The 19,246-nt window shown below is 37.2% G+C and overlaps 1 protein-coding gene across 1 annotated transcript in view; it reads right to left on the reverse strand.

The window, feature by feature from the left end:
- ADAM9 (ADAM metallopeptidase domain 9) overlaps window positions 1–19,246 on the reverse strand; it is a 148,509-nt gene that overhangs the window by 24,605 nt on the left and 104,658 nt on the right. The window contains exons 16-18 of the mRNA XM_003796278.3: window positions 16,937–17,120; window positions 1,497–1,577; window positions 1,153–1,258 (exon numbers count right to left, since the gene is read on the reverse strand). Of these exons, the coding sequence (XP_003796326.1) occupies window positions 1,153–1,258; window positions 1,497–1,577; window positions 16,937–17,120 (371 nt within the window). The remainder of the gene's footprint in view (window positions 1–1,152; window positions 1,259–1,496; window positions 1,578–16,936; window positions 17,121–19,246) is intronic.

The raw sequence follows: 19,246 nt of genomic DNA on the forward strand, positions 1-19,246 counted from the left end.
AAGTGCCAACCGACCTACAGAGACAGAGTCGTTAGGATGACAGCAGACTTTTCAACTGAAATTTTCCAACCCAGAAGAGCACAGTCATCCACCTTCAATATTCTTAAACAAAACAATTTTCAGCCCAGAATTCTGTATCCTGCTAAACTAAACTTCAAAATTGGAGAAATCAAATCTTTTGCAGATATACAAACACTGAGGAAATTTACCACAACAACACCAGTTCTACAGGAAATACTTAGACCTATTCTCAACACTGAACATCACGATGGGCCACCAGCAAAGTAAACACTCAGAAGCTAAAGGTCAAAACTTAGATTCCACAATGGTGCAACGGATAAAACTACACAACAGACTTCCACAAAATAAGATGAATAAACATATACCTACTAAATAAACTAGTCATTCTACCTAGTATTTACCCAAGATAAAGCACATGTTTTCACTAGGAAGATACTAGTAAACAAGGAGCAGGAGGTGTACCAGGGAATAAAAAAAGTAAACAAGTAATTACTATCGTAGATGATAGTGCTACCAGCACTAGGAATGCAAACAGAAGGGGCAAATTAATTCAGACTTAGGCAGCCAGAGAATTTTCCTTTAGAAAATATAATATAAACTGAAGCAATTAGCCCAGTTCCAACAGTGTAAAAAAAACATGACATGTAGGCCTAGAAAGAAAAGGGAGTAACCGATTAGAGAAAATCAAATAAGTTACAATGTGTCTTAAGCATAGTGGAATGAGGTTAAAAAGGTGAGCTAGAGGCAAATCATGCAAGGCATCTAAGCCACGTTAAGGATTTGTAGACTTTATTTTAATAGCAATGCAGAAGCACTGAATTTAAAACAGGACACTGACATAAAACTTGAAGGAAAACACTAAAGCTCTGTAATGCAGTGTGAAACATGGATTACAGGAAGCAAGATGGAAAATAAGGAGCCGAGGCGAGAGGCGATCATGTAACTCCAGGCAAGATACTGAACGTTATAACTTGGGATGAAAAACGTGGAAACATTCAAAAGAATTTAGGTTTCTGAATCAACAGAATTCAATGTGTAAGTGATATGGAAAGTGAGGGGGAGGTATAAGGACATCCAATTTATGACTTGAGCCACTGGGAGATCATATTAATTTTCTTCTATATTACTTGCCATTGTACGTAGGTCCACTGTCCACACTTCCTCCGTATCCTTTAGTCTCACAATATGGGGGAGCCCAGCCATTTTCACAGTGACAATTCTTATTGCTATTACACACCTTCAAAACAATCAAAATACCACTTTTGTTAATTGTGAATCTTACTCTGTATCATCAACTCAAGAATGGAAACTAAGAGAAAGGTCTAAATTCATACAAACTCAAAGAACTTCTTTTTAAGAATGAAAAACTTATCAGGAATCTAAATTCCCCAACATTTAAAAATCTAAGGAACTCTAATCTTCAGTGGGAATTCAGTACTACTTTCATGAACAAACCAAAAGAGAATATTACCTACCCCATGTCCATGACACTTTTTCTGAACATCACAGTCATAATTCAAAACAGAAGCATCTACACATTGGAAGTTTCTACAGATCTGAAAAAAAAATGAACTAAATGAAGTAAAGAAAAAATGAGCACATTAATAAAGAAGTATCCAGAAAAAAAAAGATCAGGCTGGAAATTGCTTCTTTGGAGAATTCTTTCAAACTTTCAAGGAATGGTTAATTCCTATATTACATTTTCAAAAATGTAGAAAAATAAATGAAATTAACTAATTGACAAAGAACTAATAATCAAAGAAGACAAAGATGCCATAAAAGTAAAAAAAAAAAAAAAAACTAAAATCTGTCTTCTATATGAATATAGATATGAAGATCCTAAGTAAAATATTCATAAATGGATTTTTTTCAAAACAAAAAGTAATCTGATAGAGTAAATCCAAGGACTATATATAAAGAAGACTCAACGATAGAAAATCTGTTATTGTTATTACAACAAATATCAAAACGGCAATTAATAAAATTTAAAACTCATTTTAATTTTTAAAATGCTTTAAAAGCAATTAAAGGATATTCTGTTAACATGATAAAACCTATCTCCAATATCATGATTAATGATCAAACAACAGATACTTATATCAAAAGCACTACTGAAAAAAACTCAATATTATCCTACACGGTTCTACAAATTCTAGTTCTAGTTCTAGATATGAAACAGAAGTGAGTCTTAAATACTGAAAGATAGATAAATATTATCTCAGAAAAAATACTAAAGACCTAAAGGAATTAGCTAAAAACGCTTCAGAAATTTTTTAGTTTTCTGCTCTTTTGCTGTTAATTATGAAAAAAAGACTAACTTTATTTTTATCATTATTGAGTGCTACTTTAAACTGTCACTAGGCAAAAAAAAAAAAAAATCAGGAATCTTTAAATACTCTAACAAAATAAAGAATAATTAGAGAACAAACATACAATGAAATACATGTATCAACAGATATCCTGACTGCTCTAAGAAAACTACAGAGGTGTGAACACAATTGTACTAAAAGTCAGCGGATCTCCAAATACTATTTCTTCTCATAATTTTAAATTAAATTTTAAATAGAAAATATAGTCATGATTATAAATTCAAAAAGTACAGAAGATGCTACAGCTAACTCCATTTCTGATCTGTTTCTAACCAGCCAGTAACCCTGAATAAAGAACTCAGATTCTTTTATCATATATCCCTAAGTATTTAGAGGCGCTGTTTACCAGTTAAATGATTTTCCTTTCAAAAATGATTTACAGTATAAACTTGACATGTTAAATAAGATAACTGGAAGAAGATGAAATGTATAAATATGCAGCAAATTTACTTTACAGAGCAGAAAATTCCAAGTCCTCCACAGAAATGTATGTTCTGATTGACAGTGCTTACTTTATGGAATGGGTAGAACCAATCTTGAAAGAATACACTGATAAACTGTTCACAGTAGGAGTACAAGGCCATCCTCTCAAATCCTACTTCCTTCTATCACCACCACATAGCAAGATGGCAAATGAAATTAACTATAGGACTTCTACTGGCTTCAAGATGCAAGTCTGAAGCCAGAGCTGAACCGCCTGGGGCAATAAAAATGAAGGTGAAGCATTCTCGTTTTCCCCCACCCAATGTTTAGCCCGCCCTTTAAATAAATGTTGGATAAACATATATGTACATAAAGAATACAGCTCTGATATAATACCAAACTATCAGCACGCTCAAATTGTACATAATCCAGCCTTTGGTGGAAGCCAGAAAGGATAGAATTCAACCTGCTTTATAAAAATTTGATGTTGGACTTACAGACTAAACCAAAAGTTATCAAGCTATGGTGATGTAAAATGCATGGTATACAGCTTCACCAGCATGTCCACATGGTTCAGTATGTATCAGGACAGCAACACAAACCAAGCATTTTCAGTCCTTTCCTGTATATAATTATTGTTGACAATGTTAGAAAACTATGCAGCTAGGATAAAATACAGAAAGACAAAAGCCTTTACTTTAGTGTACTTTACTATACACCTATATATGTTAATAAAAACCCAAAATTTACAGCCAATATTTTTCCTATAAAACAAATGGAATATGGAAGTTTGGAAGTAATAATAGTATAAGCTGTCTCTGGGTTACAAAGGAGATAGGCCCTGGAGGTATGTTCTTAAGTTGAATTTGTATGTAAGTTGAAACAGGTACATTTACCTATTACCTGTGACAGCATGTGTTTGGTAATGCAAGCTATACATGAGTGGGATATTTATAACTCTGAGATTCTCTGTAATATTCTCTGTTCATAAGTGCAAGTTGTATGTAGGTTGTATGTTTGTAACCTGGGGACTGCCTGTCTATCTTTCATGGGAAGTATCAGTTCCCATGATGTCTTTGAGGAAAACATGAATGTGTTTTTCTTGCCATGAAGAAAACTAGAACAGAAAGATACAATTTGGGTCATACTGGAAGATCCAAGAGAGGACGAGAAAAGTAAAAAATATTAAGAAAATAAAATACCATTAAATAAGACCACAGAAATGGGATAAAATGTTAATAAATTAAATCATACCAATAAAAGCCAAAAGCCCAATAAAATCATAGAAGCATAGAAAGAGAACATAGAGCAATATTATGTTGGGATACAAAAATCTTTCCTAAACATGACATGAAACAAGACAAAATAGATAAGATTAATATGATTCTATATTTTAAAATGTTTATGGCAAAAGGCAAATGACAAATTGCACAACAGACATATGGACTGATAGTTAACATTCTTTAGACACAAAAAGCTCTTAAAATAGTAAAATGACAATCTATAAGAAAAGCAGAAAGATACAAATATGAACATCTCAAAAAAAAAAGGGACCTAATAAAGACATGAAAAGATGCCCAACCAGGGAAATGCAAACAAAAACAAGCATGCTTTTTGTAATTTCAGGATACCAAGAATTTAAAAGACTTAGGTTGGCAGGAATAAGGGACAATAAGACACCCTCATATACGCAAGGTGACCAGATTTTAACATTGGTAAAGCGGGGGGCGGGGCTGGGGGAGCGGGGCCTGACAACAATGCAAACTTTGATAAGCAGTTCTCGATAATCAGTTCTCAACAATTATTTATTACTAAAGTTTAACATTATAAAATTAACAAAAATAATATAAAACACATATCTTGGCAAAACAGCCACATGGCAGCCGAAAACCCTATATTCCCTTCCTGTTCTCCCGCATTCCCAAGCTTGTCATGCATTCTTTCCAAAAATCGGGACTTTTTTAAAACACCGCAGGACACAAGACAAATTTTTAAAAATCGGGACTGTCCTGCCAAAAGCAGGATGTCTGGTCACCTTACATATACAACTGTTAACACCCTCTTAGGTAAATTGGCAATTTAATAGTGTTGTAACCCAGCCCTCTTTCCCCAGCCCACTCCTGTCCCCCAGCCCTCACCTGTTCCCCACCACCACACCCCTCACCTGTTCCCCCGGCCCTCTCCAGCCCATTTCCCTCCTCCTCCCTTCTCCCCCACCCCCAGAGTCCACTCCAGGAACAAGGCAAGTCCCTCGTCCCCCCAGGGTGGCCGAGAACATGCTTCCCAGCCACGTTCCCAGGCCCCTTCTTCCCCCTAGGGTTGCCAAGAACAAGCTTCAGGTACAAGGAAAAAAAGTCCCAAGTTTCACAAAACCCCCAAGTTCTCAGTAGATGAACAATGGTGGAAAACTCACTGAGACTTGATTAATTGCTGTTGAAAAACCATAACCATTATGATATGAGATGTATCCATTGTCAACCGAAGCTGTATTAATTATTGTCCATTGCTGTAGCCATGACTACCTGAGTTGTAACCTCCCCTTAACCAGCCACATTTTGCTTCTGTAATATGCTTGCCCAAAGCCTATAAAAGACAACTCACCCTCACACCTGGGCTGCTGACTGTCTCTCGGAGCAGCAGCCCCTGCAGCAGGTAAAATAAATTACCAATTAATTAACCTAAGTGGGGGTCCAAGTCTATTTTTCCAGGTCCCCTAAGTTATTGCAATAGTAAATTCCCTAGAAAATGAGTTTGAGACTAGGAATGAGTGTCATATCAGCAGTAGACCTTTACTTTTTTTTATACAATAATTTTAATTTTTTTAACAAGGAAAATGTGCTGGTCCCATGTTTTAAAAAACACCATTTTTCTAAGAGAGAAAAACTTAGATTGGGTTACACAATAAAATCTACAAGGCAAAAAAAAATTTTTTTAAATGACACTGGGAAGAGTTAGAAAAAGAATCGATTAGGCAAATTTAAACATGAAGAAAGTGTAAACTAAATCAAATTAAAATTTAAGACAAAATATTAAAATAAAGTAGAATTTTAAACTAACAAGATCTAATCCACAACTAAAATGTAATAATCTAGAAACTGCTACAAACATGGCACCAATATTCTGAGCGATGTAATTTTTATAATTATGTGGGAAAATGAAAACAGAAACTACTAAAGACTTTGACATTCCTTCCTCTAAATCTTTAACACATGAAGGAAAACTGTAAGGGTAAGATTTGAATATATAATTTCCAACACCACATGTCTTAAGAATGTACTCTTTTTAAATGCACTCAGAACATTTACCAAAACATGAACTACAGTCAACTTAGTAAACATGGATTATTTACAACAAGCCCAAAGTGAACACCTAATGGCCTTTAAAGCCACCAAAACACATCCAATTTCCAAAGCAAAGAGTGATTTTCACAGTAAATCTTCACAAATATTTTACCTTCTCTTATGGTAATTTTTTTGGCGGAGAAAAAAAGTATATTTTGCTGTTAATGATTTTCAAACTAGGCGATTAGTAATTCTTCCTGTTACAGCAATATTTTCAGAGAAAATATCACAACTTAGTTAATATGCAGACTTTTAAGTAAGCAAGCATTCTCGTAAACTGCACCATCACCATCTCGAGTTCACTCCAAAGAAGAGTCGCTCCGCCCATGAATGTCAGTGCTGCGCTATTCTCCATCAAATTGAAAACAGTTCCAACATCTCTTTTAAAATACAAGGTACAGTCGCCCATACCTTTTTCATTTAATTTTTAAGTCAAAACAATATATGCCCAAAATCAAAATGTGCTTAAGACTTATTACAAAACAGCTTCCTAGCCCATTCTTATCTAATCTGATAAGATAGATTATGACAGATAAGAATTCTGCTTTCTTACACAATTCACACTACCTGTCGTCCACTTCTCAAAGTAACTACTGCTTAATATTTGCATCATTAACATTATGGTATTACTGGGTCAGTACACAACACCTCACTATTCAATGAGTAAGTTCAGGATCAGGCTAACAACTGGAGATCAAAGTTACTAGTAAAGCATTTAAAATAACTTAAGTACATAGCAAAAATAAACTTCCTAATACCATACCCCAGAATCAAACTTAGCTCTCCAGGACAACCACAAGCCTCCCTGACACGGAAGCAGATCCTGACCTGCTAAATTTACTCTATGGTTGAGAGAACAGACTTGCATACCCCCTCTGCAGGCAAATGGATCTGAAAAGAGGGCAGGGAACCCAGGCTTCCTTGCCCAGGGTCTTTTCCCACATTCATCAGTCACTTTGCCTCCCTTGCAGAGAAGTGAAGGAGGATCAGACTGAGGCCAGGAATGTTACTTTAATGGAGGTTCCTCCACAAAGAAACACAAAAAATGAGGAGTAAAAAGTGTCCTTTACCAATAATTCTAATGGAAACACTGCTGATTTCAAAGCTAAGTACTTTAAGTAAAGACGGTGCCAAAAGGGCCATGCCTGTGGCTCAAAGGAATAGGGTGCCAGCCCCATATACTGGAGGTGGCTGGTTCAAACCCAGCCCCCGCCAAAAACTGCAGACAAACAAAAAAGAGTACAAAAACTATACATGCACATTTTAAGAAAGAAAAAAACTGTTTTAAAAGTGTAATACTCAAGTCACATTTGACTTCTGTAATTACAAAAGGTGTTCAAATGTGACTTGTATTCATCTTTTGTTATTGGTATATGTTGAGAATTACAATTTAAATAGCTTTTTTTCCCCCTCTTTTTTAAAATGTGCATAACATTTTTTGGCACCTTCTATATATCTCCTTTCTCTCTCAAAGAGCTTTCCTACTGATGAAACTTGCCTTTTTTTCTTACAGAACTGGCCTTTGTGTATCTTCAACATTTTCCCCTCAAATCAGCTAATGTTTTATTTCTGCTTTAATATTCCATCTTTCTCTAGAAACCTCCTTGCAGGGTTACCTTCCTCCAATCTGAACTGATTGCTCTCCTGACTCTGTACACAGCTGCTACTTTGTAATTTCACTTTGATATTCTTCTGACCGCCGGATTGCAATTCTTTCTACTCTTGGTTCACTTTATTTGTTAGAACATTACTAGATGATTGCCTAAGAAAGAATAAATAAAGGTAAATGTCTTGATTTTCTTTTTTAAAGTGAGACTCTGTCTCACTTTATCATCCTCGGTAGAGTGTTGTGGAATCACACAGCTCACAGCAACCTCCAACTCCCGGGCCCAGGCAATTCTCCTGCCTCAGCCTCCCAAGTAGCCAGGACTACAGGCACTCACCACAACCCCCAGCTATTTCTTTGTTGCAGTTTGGCAGAGGCCGGTTTGAACCCACCACCCTCGGTATATGGGGCCAGCGCCCCACCCACTGAGCCACAGGTGCCGCCCAGTGATTTGATTTTCTAAACATCTCACTTATATCCTCTCTCTTACACAGAATTCTAGGCTGAGAATTTTTCAGAAACATGAAAGTATAGCTCCCCTGTTTCCTACAATTCGGTTCTAAATCTCATTTCTTTACATGTGACTTGTTTTGGTTTGTTTGGGGTTTATCCAGATGCTTTTAGGATTTTTCTGCAACAGTACTCTGACATTTCACAATTGTTCATTTTCTCTGTGTTATTTCTCTAATTAGAGATTTAAATCTCTTTAATTTATTCTCTCAGACTTTTATCTTTTCTCTCATATCTTCTGTCTCTGTCACTCTGTGCATCTTCCTCAAGACCCGTCCACCTTTGTGTAGCAATCCCGCTATACTTCCTTTACAGGTGCATGAAAGGAAACTGTGGGCCGGGCACAGTGGCTCATGCCTGTAGTTCTAGCACTCTGGGAGACCAAGGCAGGTGGAATTGCTTGACCTCAGGAGTTTGAGGCTAGCCTGAGCAAGAGTGAGACCCCGTTTCTACTAAAAAAAAAAATAGAAAACCTAACCAGCTGCTGCAGCAGGCGCCTATACTTCCAGGTACTTGGGAGGCTGAGGCAAGAGGATTGCTTAAGCCCAAGAGTTTGAGGTTGCTGTGAGCTATGATGCCATAGCACCCTACACATGGAAATAGAATGAGACTCTGTCTCAAAAAAAAAAGGAAAGGAAACTGTGTACTATGGTTAAGAATAGGAAGGCAGGCTCAGCACCTGTGGCTCAAGCAGCTAAGGCGCCAGCCACATACACCTAAGGTGGCGGGTTCGAATCCCCAGCCCGGGCCGCCAAACAACAATGATGGCTGCAACCAAAAAATGGCCAGGCGTTGTGGCAGGCGCCTGTAGTCCCAGCTACTTGGGAGGCTGAGGCAGGAGACTTGCTTGAGCCCAGGAGTTGGAGGTTGCTGTGAGCGTTGACGACACCACTGCGTTCTAGCCAGACCACAGAGCAATATCCTATAAAAAAAAAAAAAAAAAAAGAATAGGAAGGCAGGAATCTCACAGGAGAATGACCAAAAACAATGTCAAAAATTCTATCTCTTGATCGCCTACCTCAAGGAATAAGCAACTGGCTCCTGAGGTCTGGTTGACAGGATAGGAAAAAGAGCAGGCTGAGGGGCTACCCTCTCCAAATGTAGATGAAGAGTAATTCTATTTTCAGCATCATGCTTCACCCCACTCGTATATTCAGTACTTCCAATCACAGTCTATTTAGGTCTCTAAGCTAAGAGGCAGCCTTACTGACATCCTCTCCGTATTTTAAGTTATAGATTCCACTATTCTACTGAAATACTCTCTATCTTCTTTCAGTTTTACAAAATGTTGCTGAAATTTTTATCTACTAATGATCTCCTCTATTTCTTACTTAGGGATTTATTTCCTATTTATTCTTATACCTTTTGAGAGGTGTGGACAAAGAAAGAAGATAAATTAATACTGTAACCTGCCATTTTTTGCAGATTTTTTCCCAATTCATTTTTTTACTATGAACTTTATAAAATTGAAACAAATGACTATAATGGTTAATTTCATGTGTCAACCTGACTGGGCTATGGGGTGCCCAGATACTTGGCCAAACATTACTCTAGTTGTTTCTGTAAGGGTGCTTTGAATGAATTTAAAATTTAAATCCGTTGACTAAGTAAAGCAGATTGCCCTCCCTAATGTGAGTGGGCCTCATCCAATCAGTTGAAGGCCTGAATAGAACTATTAATAAAAGGCTGAGCATCCCCCAAGTAAAAGGTAAATCTCCTGCCTGCCTGTATTAAAGCTGGGACATCAGTTTTTTTCCTGCATTAAGATGTGTACTCAAGCACTGGAGACTCTTGCTAAGTCTCTGGCCTGCAAACCTTCGGACTGAACTACACCATCCGGTCTCCTGTTTCTCAGTCCTTGAAACTGGAATTGGAACTCCAACACTGACACTCCTGAGTCTCCAGCTTACCAACTGCAGGTCTTGGGACTTCTCAGCTCCCATAATTGCATAAGCTAACTGCTTATAATAAATAAATACACACATACTCAGACACATTTTTGTATGTGTGTTTCACTAGAGAAACCTGACTAATACATTGACAAATATTTCTCACTCATGCCTAGAGCAAAAACAAACAAGTCCCCAAAACAACTGAAATGTGAAAAATGTGCAAAAAGAAAACACACTTTTATCACACTTACCAGATGTATAATGCAAAACAAAACTACACTGGCCTAAAGCATGAGTGAACATTATCCTTTTCTACAAAGTCCATTCAGGAGGCACCCTGCCATGAACTGAGTGTTTCTGTCCCCTGAAATTCATAACTTCCAAAATGATTATATTTGGAGATGGGGCCTTTAGGAGGTGAACAGGATTAGACAAGGTCGTGATGCTGGGGTACCGGCCAAATGGGATTGGTGTCCCTAAAGAAGAAACCCCAGAGAATGTTCTCTCTCTCTCCTGTCTCTCTTCCCCTCTCTCTCTCTCCTGCCTCTCATCCTCTCTGTTCCTCTCTCTCTCTCCTGTCTCTCTTCCTCTCTCTTCCCCTCTCTCTTTCCTGTCTCTCTCCCTCTCTCTTCCCCCTCTCTCTCCTGCCTCTCATCCTCTCTGTTCCTCTCTCTCTCTCTCTCTCCTGTCTCTCTTCCTCTCTCTTCCCCCCTCTCTCCTGTCTCCTCTCTCTTCCTCTCTCTCTCTCTCCTGTCTCCTCTCTCTTCCCGTCTCTTTTCCCCCCTCTCTTTCTCTCCTGTCTACTCTCTTCCCTCCTCTCTCTCTCCTGTCTCCTCTCTCTTCCCCCTCCCCTCTCTCCTGTCTCTTCTCTCTTCCCCCTCTCTCCTGTCTCCTCTCTCTTCCTCTCTCTCTCTCCTGTCTCCTCTCTCTTCCCGTCTCTTCCCCCCCCTCCTGTCTCCTCTCTTCCCTCCTCTCTCTCTCCTGTCTCCTCTCTCCTCCCCCTCCCCTCTCTCCTGTCTCTTCTCTCTTCCCCCTCCCCCCCATCTCTCTTCCTCTCTCTCTCTCCATTCATGCACAGTGAAGGGGATAGGTGAGCACACAATGAGATGCCCATCTGCCTACATGCCAAGAGAAGAGGCCTCAAAAGCAAATCTACCTTGCCAGCATGTTGATCTTGGACTTCTCAGCCTCCAGAACTGTGAGAAACAAATTTTGTTTTTAAACGACGCTTTTTAGCATAGCCTGAGCAGGCTAAGACACTCCCATTAATGCCTAACTTCTGTTGTGTGAAACTACACAGCACAGAGAGAACCCAGAATGAGATTTGATTGTGGTGGTGTCTAACTATTTTATGAATTGTTTGTTTTATTGGTTTGTTTGTTGTCTACTCAACATGCTTTCCCACATCATTTTTTTTCTACTGTATTTATCTAAGTCCTCACTTCCTCTCATAGTTACAGGTTAAGCACACGATAAAATTTGCAGCTCAAGTCCTAGCAGTCCGCTGCTTTATCCCTCTGCGTGTGGTGACTGAACCTTCCCATTGGGAGACACAGACGTCTTGACTTCTTGCTGAAGCGATAATAACACCCCTACCCTCCTTGATGGGCACTAGCAAAATGAGAACTGTGTTCTTCTCTGCTGTAATGTTAATGGTCTGTGTGCAGGAGAAAGGAATGAAGCCAGTAAGAGAGGAACACAGGTAAAAAAAAAAAAAATGGGAAAAGACTTACAGAAACATTATCTGAGCTCCTGAATTCCAAAGCTTTTTTTGACCCTATGGCTTAAATTAATAAATTTCCTTTATGTTTTTAATTCATTATTAGCTGAGCTTTTATGAGACTAAAGAATGCGGTCTATAATCACAGAGTAAAATTTTATACATTTAATAACATCCCAAGAATACAGCTTTGGAAATATAAAAATATATTCACCAGGAAATCCAGAAACATATCAAAAGAAAAATACAGCATTCCCAGTGTTCACTCCAGGAATATAAAGATAGTTTAAAGTTAGTGAATTTAATAATATAACCCAGCACAAATTAATTAATATAACCCAGCACAAATTAATAATATTATTAATATAATCCAGATCAAAAGGAAATGATAATTATTTTAATAGCTATCAAAAACTACTTATAAAATGGCCAGGCACAGTGGCTCATGCCTATAATCCTAGCTCTCTGGGAGGCCAAGGCTGGTGGACTGCTTGAGCTCCCGGGTTCGAGACCAGCCTGAGCAAAAAGTGAGACCCCCATCTCTACTAAAAACAGAAAAACTGAGGCAAGAAGATTGCTTGGGTCCAAGAGTTGGAGGTTGCTCTGAGCTATGATGCCATGGCACTTTACCTGGGGACAGCTTGAGACTCTGCCTCAAAAAAAAAAACCTACTTATAAAACTTTAAACTCATTCTTGTTTTTTCATTCTTATTAAAAGTATACTTCATTTAAGTAATAAATACTACCTACTTCAAACTAATAGCGAAAAATCATACACAGGTAGCCTTCAATATCCATGTGTTCTGCATCCACAGAATCAGCCAACCACAGACAAAAATATTCAAAAACTAAATAAATGAAAAATGATAATACAACAACTAAAAATAATACAAATAAAAAACAACATAACATAACAACTACTTATATGGCATACACATTGTTTTAGGTATTATAATACATAATCTATGAAGTGTACAGCAGAGGCCAAGAGTGATGGCTCATGCCTATAATCCTAACACTCTGGAAAACCAAGGTGGAAGGGCTGCTTAAGGCCAGGAGTTTAAGACTAGCCTAAGCAAGAGCAAAACCCTGTCTTCACTAAAAATAGAAGAATTAGCTGAGTGTGGTGGCATAAAACCAAACCTCAGCTACTTGGGAGGCTGAGGCAGGAAAAACACTTGAGCTCAGGGGTCTGAGGTTGTGGTGAGCTGTTATGACAACACTACACACTTGCTGAATGACAGAATGAGACTCTGTCTCAAAATAAATAAATGAAGTATACCGGAGGATGTGTAGAGGATACATGCAAATACAATGCCGTTTTATATGAGGAACTTCAACATCCAAAGATTTTGGTATCAACAGAGGTTTTTTAAACCAATCCTCCATGTATATTATACCAAGGGATGACTGTATAACCTTGGGAAACTATGTACATTCTTAGTCAAGTTAGGAACAAGACAAAGGAACACCATAATATAATTTTATTATATAAAATTATGCTTAAAGGTCTAACACTGCAATTATACAAGAAAAATAAATCCAAATTGTAAATATCATAAATTAAGATTTTATCATTTATAGATAATGAGTGTTTACCAAAAGAAATTCAGTAACAAAAATATGTAACAGTAAAAACATACAAATAAATGTTTTTACAAATAACAATAACTAGTCAAAGATATAAACAAAATAGCTGTTCTTACCAATAAAAAATAATTTAAAAATATAACAAATTAGAAAAATAAGAGAAAGGGGCCTATTCATGTCACAAATACTTAAGAATAAAACTAATCAGGGCGGCATCCATGCCTCAAAGGAGTGAGGCACCGGCCCCATATACCAGAGGTGGTGGGTTCAAACCCAGCCCCAGCCAAAAACTGCAAAAAATAAAAATAAATAAAAATGAAATAAATAAATAAAACTAATCAAAAAATAGAAAAGAAGACACTCAGGGAGATTTTTCAAAATACACAAAATGACAGCTAGATAGAAGGAGTAAGTTTTAGTGCCCTATACCACTATAGGATGACTATAGTTAATAACTATAACAACGAAATGATGAGATGAGATGCTAATCACCCTAATCTAATCAATATGCATTATGTGTATCAAAATACCCCTATGTACCAAATAAATATGTATTAGTACATGTCAATTAAAAATCAAAATAACCCTATGTACCAAATAAATATGTATTAGTACATGTCAATTAAAAATCAAAATACCCCTACGTACCAAATAAATATGTATTAGTACATGTCAATTAAAAATTAAAATTTTTTAGGGCAGCGCCTGTGGCTCCAAGGAATAGGGTGCCAGCCCCATATGCCAGAGTGGTGAGTTCAAACCCAGCCACAGCCAAAAAAAAAAAAACAGCAAAAAAAAAAAAAAATTAAAATTTTTTAAAGAAAGCATAATGGAGAGATATATCATATTGTCCTACAAAAAACTCAATGATGTAAAAATGTCAATGTCACTTTCCCCCATAAGAAACGTATAAATTTAATGTCATCCCAACTAAAATTACAAAGTGCCTTTTTTTTTTAATCTTGACAAAAAAATCTTAACTTCATCTTAAGTAATAAAGGAAGGAAAATAGTCAAGGAAACTATGAAAAAAAGATGAGGGGGCACTTGTACCACTAGATAGAAAAAATATTATCATAAAACCATTCAATCTAGAATAAGGCAGGACTGACACATGGGTGACCACACAGACCAGTGGACATGAAGAGAAAAGCCAGAAATCAAGGCCAAGTACACATATAGCTTAATAAGTAATTCCACTTGGATTTCAAATTAAGGGAGATTATAATTGAAGTTAAGGCAAATGATAAACTATAATGAAAAAAAAGGACATTAGCAGTCTGCATATAAGTTATAGGAACTAATAAATAATAAAAGGAAAAATGTATGTCAACTCCATATTTTATGTCTACACACAAAAATATTCTACCCTGTCAGCGTGGTGGCTCACACCTATAATCCCAGTACTGTGGGAGGCCAAGAAAGAAGAACTGCTTTAGCTCAGGAGTTCAAGTCTTGCCTGAGAGAGAGTGAGACCCCAACTCATAAAACAAAAACAAAAATCCAGCCAGGTGCCATGGGGAGTGCCTGTAACCCCAGCAGCTGCTGGAAGCTCAGAGAGAGGGATGCCCACGGCCCGAGTCTGAGGTTGCAGTGAGCTATGATGCCACTGCAGTCTGCTCAGGGCCTATGGTGGGACTCTGTCTCAACAACAACAACAACAACAAAAAAGCAAGGAAATAAAACGAAAAAAGAAAAAAGCAAGGAAATAAAAAATAAAAATAAAAAAGGAAATATTCCACTGTATTAAAGCAGTAAATATTAAAATAAGAAACAAAAAAATCTGCTTAAAATATAAGAGAATAATGATCTGATAACATAATAAGAAAGGTCTTCCAAACTATGTAAACAAAGGTGGAAATCATAAAAAAGAAATAACAGATTTGGGGGACACCCGTAGCTCAGTGGCGCAAGCCACACGCACCGGGTCTGGCAGATTCAAACCCAGCAGAACCCAGTCCAGGCCTGCTAAACAACATCAATAACAACAACAACAAAAAAAATAGCCTGGTGTTGTGGCAGGTACCTGTAGTCCCAGTTACCAGAGAGGCTGAGGCAAGAAAATCACTATAGCCCAAGAGTTTGAAGTTGCTGTGAGCTATGATGGAACAGGACTCTACAGAGAGGGACAATGTGAGGCTCTGTCTCAATAAAAAAAAAAAAAAGTAACAGATTTGAGTGCATAAAAATGTAGACCTCATAAAAATATTAAAACCAAAAAAAGAAGAGAGCAATAAAATGGGCAAAAACGTTATCTCTATATATAGTACATATAGTATACAACATAAGTTAAAGTTCTTTAAAATCGGTAGGAAAGGCAATCTAATTTTTAAATGAACAAAGAACATTTTGGGAAATCACAAAAGAAGGAAAGTATTTATATAAACAAAAAAATTTAATTTCACTAATAAGAAAGTACAATTTAAAAGGAAATCACCAAAACCTTTACAGTAACTGCTAATTCTGACTATGGTATGGAGTACTTAAAACACATACATACAACTGGTTGGAAAGTAAACTAATAAAAACTTTTCCAAAGAGAAATTTGGCAAACCTATACCTAAAATGTTAAAAATATGTATACCATGTTGTCAGAGAACATTCAAGGATGTTCTGAAATGTTTATTTACAAAGCCATTTGTCTCAGTATTGTTTATAATAGTTTCAGTGGTCAAGTTTATTTAGTCACAAAGATAGGCACAAAAATGTGGGCATTTTTGTAAAAAAAAAAAAAAAAGGAACAGAATTGGAACTGAGACCTTGGTAGAAACAGAGGTAACTTGAGGGTCCACCCATCTGTCTCTCCATGGACTACATAATTTAGTCAGTTACGTCCTCTCATTCTCTCTTCTTTCGCATCCTCTATCCACCTCTGCATTGGTTTCTTATCTCCTGGCTACAACCTGTCACAGCCATTTTAGCCTAGCTCCTACTTCATGGCATCTCTCAAAGAATTCTACTCTCACTCTCAATTACTTCTCTTGATTATATGCTCTCCCTAAAAATTGATTTGGCCCAGAGCACCTCCTTATATAGAATCACTGGTAATATGTCAGCAACTGCATAACTCTGGACTATTTGATCCAAATAGCTGAGGCCAGAGTTCCAGAGCATGGGTAAGACAAGGGGTGCAGACACACATACACACCCATAAACACACTCAGAATCCTGGACATTGCCAGAGTGTCCCAGTAACAGAAAACTGACTAATATGTTATAGCACATCAGGAGAGGAAAACATTCACAGTATACTACAAAGAGGAAAATACTAGTATCTGACTCCAATAAAGAAATCTGAGATGTTAAAATCATAGTTGTTCTCAATTTTCTTCTTGGTGGCTTTGTATTTTTTTTTTTAGTTTCAACAATAAATATGGATTTCTTTTATGATCAGTAAACAAAAACACTTACTTTGTATAATGATTTTTTTCATTTTACTTTGTAAATAGAGAACATTTTGATTACCTTTCCAGAATCACATTTTGTGCCTTCATTCACCATCCCAGGATCTGGAACATCTGATCCTAGCTGGAAATCCACACCCCAACATTTGGTGCCTCGACTCGGTGTTTGGATAATAGCAGGTACAATTCCAAACACAGGTATCTCTTGCACATTCTCACACTGAAGCTTTCCACACAAAGCATTCCTACAGAGACAAAGAAATAATGCAAACATAAAATGCAGCCAGTGTTTACACAAAAGGAAAATTATACGGTTGTACATAGAGTTACTGCTATTTAGCTGTAGGGAATCTCAACAGAGAAAGTATGAGAGCAACAGACATCAAAGCAGCTCTCTTTAAATATTACAGAGAGTACAAGTGAATCTTTCTAAGAGTAGAATGTGAACGTTTTAAAACAATAACTGAGAAAATGACATGAAGGCTGTGTTGACCAGTTTGATGGAAGTATTTCGGATTGTGTGTGAAAACCCCACAGTGTACCCCAGAAGTGCATTAATGTACATAGTTACCATTCAATAAAATAAATAAATAAATATTACAGAGAAGGGAAACAATAGATAAGTGGATGCAAAGATGCAAATTATTAAGAGTAGTAGGTGGTGCTGATGCTCCTTTTCCCCACACCTGATCCCTTCCCACTGTCTACCTAGGGCTCAAAAGAGATAGGGTGTCCAACCTGTCACCCGAGGGCTGCATGCAAATTTTTTGAGGCCTGTTTTGCTTATCTGTGGTGTTGGATATCATGAAAATTATGCATCCCCCATCAGCTTTTGTTAGTGTTTATTTATTTAACACATCATCCAAGACAACTCTTCCTCCAATGTGAGGCAGGAAAAAAAAAAGGTGAACACCCTTGGACCAATGCATTTGTTTATAAATGTGATATAATTTTATTAATGCTATCATTCAGAAAATAACACGGCAACACCAAAATTCAATTGTGTCTTCTCACAGTTGTAGTAAGGAAGAAATCAGATTCCGTAATGCAAAATAAGTAAGAAAGGACTCTTTTCCTGTGCCTCGGCTAACTCTTAGCTACTCACTTAAAGGATTAATTAACTTGCTAATTCACTAATTCAATGTCCTTGACTATCATCCTTATTGCAAAGGCTGTGTAAGCTAAATGCCACGGATGTTTTCCAACATCCTCACCCTAAGCACCTTAGTATCAATTTTGATGATGCTCTGTTGAAATTTCCTGTTTAATTGACTGTCATACGACCCAAGCATCTACTCTGCATCTTCAGTCTCCTCTATGATATCACGGCCAAGTTGGCGCAGGATGTTTTTTCCCAGTATCCGTAACTCACCAGCCTCCTGAAACTTCCCATTCTAGCTATCATAACATCCTTTTACTTACTGAGCTAAAATATATCTCCTTATTCCTTCTCCACATTTGTCCCAGATCTTCCACGTAAGACCGCACAGGTAACATCTTTTCCTTCTTTCACATAGCAGCTATTTATAACAGCTATTATGTAGTCCCTAAAAACTTCACCAGAGCACTACCCTCCAATCATTTTCCACACAACAAGGAAGCTCCTTCTAAATATATTTCATTTTTCCTCACTGCCTCCTGAAGCATATAGTACTTAGAATGGAGCATGAAATTTCAGGGAAAAGTCTAAAAAGTAAAGAAAAAAATGGAGCTCTTTTTTATTCTAGATATTATAATTCCATTAAGCCCAATATTACAACAGCTTTTATGGTAACTATATGGTATTATTGATGCCCTTAAATATATCACTAAAACTTCTATTTAATTTTTACATGGTCTCCTAAATCTTCATTTCCCCTCTATCCTGCATTTAAGATTAAATTAATAATTTAGTCCCAACTTTATATTGATTCTTATGTCAGCTCTTATTTGCTATCTCACCTAAGTAAAGTGCTTAAGCTTTCTGACCTTATGTTTCTTCACCTGAAAAAAGGAAATGAAGAATGCCTATCTCACATAGTTGGTGAAATTAGATACAAAAACTTCTAAAACAAAGCACAGCATAAAACAGGCTTCAATTAACAACTCTTAAAGCCTACCAAAATTCGGCCAGGCACAGTAGCTCATGCCTGTAATCCTAGCACTCTGGGAGGTAGAGGCAGGTGGATTACCCTGAACTCACAGGTTCAAGGATAGCCTGAGCAAGAACAAGACCTTGTCTCTCAAAATAGCCCAGCCCAGCGTTGTGGTGGGCGCCTGTAGTCTCAGCTACTTAGAAGGCTGAAGCAAAAGAATCACATGAGTCCAAGAGTTAGAGGTTGCTGTGAGCTATGACACTACAGCACTCTACAGAGGGTAACAAAGTGAGACT

This window comes from Otolemur garnettii, unplaced genomic scaffold (genome assembly GCF_000181295.1).
Source record: "Otolemur garnettii isolate 467f Iridium unplaced genomic scaffold, OtoGar3 scaffold00102, whole genome shotgun sequence".
Taxonomy (NCBI): domain Eukaryota; kingdom Metazoa; phylum Chordata; class Mammalia; order Primates; family Galagidae; genus Otolemur; species Otolemur garnettii.